The sequence below is a fragment of the Aspergillus steynii genome (assembly GCF_002849105.1).
Source record: "Aspergillus steynii IBT 23096 chromosome Unknown P170scaffold_5, whole genome shotgun sequence".
NCBI lineage: Eukaryota > Fungi > Ascomycota > Eurotiomycetes > Eurotiales > Aspergillaceae > Aspergillus > Aspergillus steynii.
In genome coordinates, this window is record NW_020194402.1 from 86,583 (window position 1) to 94,238 (window position 7,656).

Below are 7,656 nucleotides of genomic sequence, written 5' to 3' on the forward strand. Positions count from 1 at the left end.
TAAGAGTGGTCATTATCCTGGAATGAAGGAATTAGTGTCTACCCAGGTCGCTGGTACGCTAGAGCCATGCGCATCACGCAATCGCGCCATGGGTTTGTGAGATCCTTGTGCCAATCTTTTCAAATCCCGGGGTGTTGTCGGGTTAGGGCTTTCATGGGTACTTCAACCCAGCTGGATGTCGACTTGAATTCCTCATCCCACAACTTAGTTGGGTAGGTTGTTCAGCTTCTCAAGATGTTGATAGCCAAGTCAAAGGGCGATCTGGAAGATCCGAAATACCCCAGATCCCCAAGTCCAAGCAGCACATGGAGTGCTACCGATGAGCGTCAAGCTCGACGAAAGTGAGTTCTCTTGTGACGCATACTGGAGAATTGCTCATATCCCTTCTTTCAGAATCGACTTTTCGGTCTTGCCATTGCTTTTCCTGGGCATGACAGTGTTTCAGTTGGATCGTATGAATGTCGCCAGTGCCTTGACGGGTGGGTTTGGCGATGATATCAACGTCAACCAGAATACCATTAATCTGGGAAATCAATTGATGTTCCTGGGTATTATTGTTCTGGAGATTCCCTCCAACATCCTACTCCAACGGGTAAGCCTTGACACACTCTTACACGTCTCGCTGCGTCGAGGAGGCAATTGACGTGCTCTAGATCGGCCCCGAAAAATGGATGCCGACGCAGGTGCTCCTGTTCGGAATCATCGCCATCTTCCAGGTCTTCCTCAAGAACAGAACCGGGTTTTTAGTGATTCGTGCTCTGCTCGGTCTCACGGAGGCTGGGTACATCCCGGGATCGGTCTACACTCTCTCGACCTGGTATGTCGGACCGGAACTGGCGAAGCGCGTTGCCATTCTGTTCTTCGGGATGTTTGGAGGGAATGCCATTTCCCCATTACTGGGGGCTGGTATTCTTCGACTGGATGGACGACACGGTCTGAAGGGGTGGCAATGGATCTTTCTGGGTATTATTCTCACTCGCTTGACTCGACGAAAAAGAACGCTAACTATCCTGTAGTCGAGGGCTTGATGACGATCGGATCCGCAATTCTCCTGGTCGTATTCCTCCCGCGCAGTCCGGATAGACCACGGCCATTCCTCGTCAAACGGGGCCTCATCGCCTTCTCGGATCACGACAGGGAGGTTCTCACAGCACGAATTCCCAAGAATACAGGCACTGGCCGACGAACGCTGCCGTCTTCTCTCATCATCAAGACGTTGCTTAACTACCGACGTTGGCCACACTTCATCTCCACTGCCTGTGTCTTCTCGACCTGGAGTCCACTCACAACGTATACTCCGTCAATCGTGATGTATTAACCTTCTAAGCGCCATCCCCAATGCTGTAACGACTAACGTTAGACGTAACCAGGGCACTCGGTTTTAATCGCATTCAAGCGAACGCTCTCAGTGCCATCGGTGCATTCATGACCTTGCCTTTGGTGTTCTTCTTTGCCTGGCTCAGTGATAAGACCGCAAGACGTGGTCTCGTCGTCATCACCGCGATCTCCTGCTATTTGATTGTCTTGATAGTCGCACGCGCCGTTCTCCCTTCTGTCGGAAAATGGAATCGATTCGGCATCTGGACTGTCGTTAATGCCTTCGCCGTAGGGTACCACCCTATCCATAACACATGGGTGCAGGTCAATTGTCGTGATGCGGGTGAAAGAAGTATATCTATTGCGTAAGTTCACTATTGTCGTTTCTCGGGATGACTTAGGACGCTGACACGATTCTCCGTAGAATGTGTAAGTGTTTATATCGCTGTTATCCATTGGACTTCATGACAACTTACGCAGCTCTAGGGGTGATGAGTGCCATTGCCGGGCTTATGGCTGGAACGCAGATCTTTCGTGCAAATGATGCGCCAGAGTGAGTGCCCTCCCATTTCACTGTATTGTTGGAACAGCACCTAATCACTATGTTGCAGCTATCTTCGGGGCCTCGTAATTATGATCGCCCTCGTGGCATCGGGACTTGTGCTGGCCTCCACTCAGGAAGTTGTTTATCTCTTCCTGAACCGTCGCGCAAGAAAGCAAGGCGAGGAGGCGATTTACGTGCCGTGAGGATGAATGGTAGACTGATCATAGAATTCTTCTTTCCTATCATTATTCTGAGACTATTGAAATCGAAATTTTGCTTTCCCCAGGAGAGATATGTCCTCTATTAGTTCTTTAGCTGTCGAGCGTTCAGCACGTATCCAAACGCTTCATCCAGAATCTCCAATCCTTCTTCGATCTCGTCTGGCCGCACAGTGACTGGTGGCGCCAATCGAAACACGCCTCCCATTCCCGGGAGATTCACGATGTTGCAGGAGAGACCGCGAGCCATGGCACGGTCCGATACTTCCTGGCCCAAATCCGACCCGGGGGCCTTTGTCTGCGCGTCGGAGATGATCTCGATTCCCTGAAGAAGCCCGCGCCCACGTACATCACCGATACACCAGTACTTCGACTGCAGCTTCAACAGTCCTGCGCGTAGCTGCTCCCCCCGTTCGGCTGCGGCTTGACACAGGTTGTCGCGTTCCACCACCTCGAGCACTTTGTTTCCGACGGCCGCCGTGAGCGGGTCGTTTAGATGTGTCGTCAGCCATAGGAAACCGGCTTCGTTGCATCCACGTTCAATTTCAGCCGTTGTGCTGACCGAGGCCAGCGGCAAACCGCAACCGAGCGTCTTCGATAGCGCCAGAATATCAGGAACCACGTCGTCGTGCTCAAAGGCAAACATCTGACCAGTCCGGCCTACTCCGGTCTGAGCTTCGTCGATAATAAGCAGCATGCCTCGCTTCCGACACTCGTCGCTCATGCGCTTGAGATACCCCCGGGGCAGGTCGAGAATGCCGCCGGTCGAAAGAATTGGTTCCAGGATCAAGGCAGCCAGCGAGCCAACGCTCTGACGATCGATCATCGACCAGCCAAATTCCACCTCCGTTTCCCAGTCGTACGATCCGTCGGACTTGCGGAAGATGGAGCGATAGGCGTAAGGCGCCGGGAAGGCGAGCTGGCCAGGCATCGTGGGACCGCCATTCTTGCGACCGGCGGAGTACGTGGCGGACCCGGCGCCCTGCGTCAGGCCGTGGTAGCTGGCCGAGAAAGCGACGATTTCAAATTTACCAGTATACAGCTTGGCCATCTTGATCGCAGCCTCGGTGGATTCGGACCCGGTATTAAGGAAAAACGACTTCTCCAGCGGGGCTGGCAGAAGACGAGCCAGGCGTTCGGCCAGATCGACGACCGGTTGAGTGATCATGTTGCTGATAAGGTGGTCCAATTCGCCCACGTATTGGCGCACCACCTCGACTATCTCCGGGTGCGAGTGGCCCAGGAGCGAGCTCATTTGGCCGGAGGTGAAATCCAGGATCTGTCGGTTGTCGGTGGTGAAGAGTCGCGTACCTTGCGCCTTGGAGATCACGACGGGCGAGAAAGGAACGCCGGTCGACATTAGATACCGGTCGGCCTTGGACCAGAAGGGGGCGAGATCGGAAGCCATGATGCGAGGGTGTGATGGTAGATGGGAAGTGATTCGATGGTTGCAGATCGAGCTTGCGATCGTGGCATGTTATATAGGTCGCAGCTCCTGTGGTGCATCTGTGCGCGGCGAGACTGTGTTTTCCGGCGGGCATCATCCGATATGGAGGAGGAGAGATGTTGTACAAAAAAACCAGAGTCAAGATCTGCTGCTGTCGCGATTCGCCGTCGCGTATCTTTTCCGCCGGACCAGGAGGACTTTTCCGCCGGACCTGCAATCAGCGATTACAACGTACGTAGATTTCCGATCGTGTCCCGGTCACCCTATGGGTCTTGAAATTCCAAGATGCTCGAGTTATACGTGTTCTATTTCCAAGGCAGGCTGGTAGATCCATTCACATTGGGTGCAGGGCAGCATCGCTGCATGGTATCTATCCAAATCTTCAGGCGGCCAGCCTCACAAACGCAAAGAAAATAGACAAATCATGTCAGGCCCTGAACAGGGAGCAATCAGGCTTCCTCAACCTCGTACTTGACTTTGGTCTCCACCTCGTCCTCGAGGATCTCGACCTTGGCGGGCTTTTGCTCGACCTCGGTTTCACTATCTTCCTCCGTCGCCATTATGTTCTTCTCCTTGCCCTTGCCCTTCTTAGTCGGAGTCTTAGGCGGGGCAGCAGCCTTGCGCTTGCGGGGGGTCGCGCTGGGGGTGGTCTTTGGAGTTGTAGATGAAGAGAGCGAAATGGAATCGACCTGGCGACGCAGACGAACGAGGCGGTTCTCGATGGCGCAATGGGTACAATCTATTAGAGTCAGCCAGCGTTCGACATGCCTGCAATCAGAACGACGGTGCATACCAGGACCCATGTAGGCAGCCAGTGCTTCATAGTCAAGCTTGGACCTCAGGGGTTTAAACTGCGCCAAAACCCCAAGGAAGAGCTGTTTGTTGATGGTTTGAGTTAGATCACACCTCGAGGTGAGAAAGGAGAGGGGAGCAACCTTGGCGTCAGCATCAGCGTTCCAAACCATAGGCATCTTGATGGCTTTGACTTTGTGATAGATAGTTGCTTGAGCTTTGAGGTTGTAGATATCAGATTTGAGGTTGGAATGATGGAGAACTGAGAGTGGGTGGACAGATGAAGATGGGGGATCGAGAGTAGAAGACAGATGATGATGGAGAAGGTGGAGAGTGATAAGGAGGCAGGAAGGCAGGAATACAAGAGAGCAAGAAGAAAATGGGGGCACTGGCGGATCTCTGATCAGTGGGTGCGACTGGTTGGCACAGTGAATTGCAGTTGATGCTGGCGTTACGCGGACGACATCATGCCTTCACAAGTGAATGGCCAGCAACAAGGAGCGATCAGACCTTGCTGGAAGAATCACCCTGGTAGTTCTTGTCTGTCATTTTGGTGCCCACAGCAATGATCGAAATAAAGGCAACAATGGATATACTTGATACGGTGAATTCAATGCAACAATACCCCCATCGGTCGTTTGGTTGAACCACGCCACGGTTATCATGAATCAGAATCTGCGTGTCAGTAGAGCTCAATTAAAGAGGACTCCCATCAGATCGTCTCCACCCACGCTGTATCCGATTCAGACGATCTCGATGCAGCGTGACTGTATCTGTGCCCAAGCCATGGGCTCCCAGGTGATGCTCGCTGTGAAAGTGGTGGACAAAGGCTCGGTTCGACAGGGTTATATAGAGATGCTAGAACGGCTGCTCGGGGACGCCATAGAAGTCCGGAACAGAACGACCATCTCGATTGTCAGAGACACATGTATCGGTATTGGTTCCAAGTGCCGATGAAGAATATGACGTTCATCTCGTTGCCCCATTTCCTGCTCGGCGGGAGAGGTTTCCGTTTTGCTGTTACAGGAAAGAGATCTCTATCAGAGGTCGTAGTCCTGATCGAGACGATGATAAGAAAACATTTGCTTCCTGCCAAATGTCTCCGTTTACTGAGACCAGTCTGGATGACCGCCGCGTGACGGTCCTCCTTGCAGCTTCCACGCTGGAGCCGCCATCACTGCGTCGGATGCAAAAGCCGGAATAAGGTCCCGTCTTCTGAGATCGAAATAAAGAAAAGGTTGGTGGCTCCCTGCATTAGGTTCTTGACAAACTAGCATGTCATTTGCTCAACCAGGTATGAGCCGACCCGATGTGCCATGGCTCAATCCGGTTTACTTCATGAGGACACACAGCTATGACACACTGTCAGTTCTGAAACCTTATGGTGGCTTCTCGTAAGGTGGTCTTTTCTATCTAACATCTTTCTACGCTAGAAGCCTTGAAACCTCTTCAAACCATCGCACACACTCAACGACTGAATTCTCCTCCGGTCCTTCAAAGCTCGCTTATATCCATTCCCTCTTTCCGTGCCAAAATGCATTTGCGAAACATCGTGGTCGTGACAGCATTCCTGCTTACGAGTGGTTTGGCAATGCCCACCAGCGCCACTGCAGGGGTGTGCCAAGCGAACACGCCAAACCGTGTCTTCCCTGTGGTGCAGATGGAATGGTAGACTAACGCCGGTTTACACATTTGCTGTGCAGAGCAGCGCAGCCATTGGTAGCACTGTGGCGGAGCCTAAGAAGCAGAACAAGCAGAACAAGCACCCCAAAACCGATCAGGCTTACCGGGGAGGACGTTGAAGCCAACCGCGCTTACCGAGGGAATGTTGGTGCGCTCAAGCACGATGACTAAATGGTCAGTCAAGACTATAGTGTAGGATGGCTGCCATTTCACACAAATAAGACGTGAAGAGAAATTTTGAGGGCAGGTATGGAGGCAAACTATGGTCGTGTGGACGAAGGAAATTATATGTACCTGAACAGAAGTGCGCCGTGGAATGTAGCGGTTTCTCCAGCAAGAAGACACACTCCGTCTCCTTTGATCCAAAACAGGCCTGTGCTGTAGAGTCATCCTAGCCTTTTCTGGCGTTCGTTATCGGTATTCAGCCACTGTATCGTGCGAAGAAGCATCGTAGAAACATCGCATGTGCATAAAGAGTTGGGCTGCATAACCTTACGTAAGCAATGGCATAAATCCGGGTAAGCTGCCGTATTCGGCAATGCGCAAACAATGCAAATCCACTCCGGTCGACCTTCCTTCTCTTCCTTCTTCCTGCTTCCTCATTTTCTCCGTTCGCGACGTTTCTCAGGATCTACAAGCTATGCCAGGGCTACCATACATCTGGTCAGGCTCGGTACATCCCATCGTACACACTGCCTACCTATCGTCCAAGGAAGAAGGAAAACGCGGAAATGACGCGAGGAGCTGATAACAACGCGTCCGATCCATTACTCTGGAAGGCAGAGAATACCCCCATCTCCTTGACATCTTGCACGATTTCAAACTCATCGCAGCAATTCCGACTTTCGTGATTCCGGCTGAGCCGATCGCCGAAGTCTGAGAGTTCTCGGTGGTGTAATCTCGACCATTCCGCATTTCGTGATGAATAAAATAAACCAATGACCAAGCTCGGTGGTGACAGGCCATCCCAGGACTCCTTCGATTCGTTGTCTGTGGTACGGACTATGTGCACCACTCTGGAAGATGCCTCAAGTCGACGCTCAGCTCGATCGCTAGATGAAAGTCGTCTATGTCATACCATGCACTACCCACCATGAACCTCTTGCCAGGGTCCTTTCACCCGACATTTTGCAAGTTGCCCTCATGCCACTGACTACCTTCCTGATTGGGGTCGTGCACGCCGAGATGCTGGTCATATCAACACAAGCACATTTAGGCAGAAGACCAATTGCTTTGCCCAGAGGACTTGCCCTGGGGACTTGTGGAAACACCCGTCCGAAGCCCTCAGACATCACAACGAACAGGTTTACCTGCGGCCCAAGCGCTTGCTTTGCTAGTCTCACGTTGCTCGTCGATCCCTATACTCGGACAGACGGTCCCCAAACGAACCCCTCTTCTGAACTGCCGTGTTTCCTTTCCGTTTACAAGCTGTGTCGTTGAGATTTGTCAATATGTCTAGCCGGAAAGCCCGAGGTGGGTCTGGCGTGGGGAGGCATGACCTGTGTCCCCGGTCAAACTTCCGGATCTTTGACCGACAAGCATTGCTTGTCATATTGATTTCAAATCGTGACTCAGGGAGGCTTTTGGCCAAGCCCATGGCATGTACGCAACTCTCACCTGCTCTACATGAGGAATGCTATTCGATCGGTAATGCG

At 52.2% G+C, this 7,656-nt stretch overlaps 3 protein-coding genes across 3 annotated transcripts; 1 reads left to right on the forward strand and 2 right to left on the reverse strand.

The window, feature by feature from the left end:
- Window positions 1–234: 234 nt before the first annotated feature.
- On the forward strand, window positions 235–2,064 carry P170DRAFT_360535 (vitamin H transporter; the record flags this gene model as incomplete). Its single annotated transcript, XM_024844419.1, has 9 exons — window positions 235–341; window positions 394–592; window positions 654–963; window positions 1,017–1,141; window positions 1,214–1,311; window positions 1,371–1,682; window positions 1,742–1,746; window positions 1,804–1,870; window positions 1,929–2,064. The coding sequence occupies 9 exons, from the start codon at window positions 235–237 to the stop codon at window positions 2,062–2,064; spliced, it is 1,359 nt and encodes a 452-aa protein (XP_024702785.1).
- Window positions 2,065–2,078: 14 nt separating this feature from the next.
- On the reverse strand, window positions 2,079–3,612 carry P170DRAFT_437329 (aspartate aminotransferase family protein). Its single transcript, XM_024849343.1, has one exon. It carries the CDS (start codon window positions 3,485–3,487, stop codon window positions 2,165–2,167), a length of 1,323 nt encoding a protein of 440 aa, XP_024702786.1. The 5' UTR covers window positions 3,488–3,612; the 3' UTR covers window positions 2,079–2,164.
- A 363-nt stretch (window positions 3,613–3,975) lies between these two features.
- P170DRAFT_476170 (uncharacterized protein) lies at window positions 3,976–4,497 on the reverse strand (the record flags this gene model as incomplete). Its single annotated transcript, XM_024853325.1, has 2 exons — window positions 3,976–4,265; window positions 4,320–4,497. 2 exons carry the CDS (start codon window positions 4,495–4,497, stop codon window positions 3,976–3,978), a joined length of 468 nt encoding a protein of 155 aa, XP_024702787.1.
- Between the last annotated feature and the right edge of the window lie 3,159 nt (window positions 4,498–7,656).

Coding starts and splice junctions, on each gene's coding strand:
- P170DRAFT_437329 (XM_024849343.1), bottom strand. CDS start 3,487: ATGGCTTCCGATCTCGCCCCCTTCTGGTCCAAGGCCGACCGGTATCTA.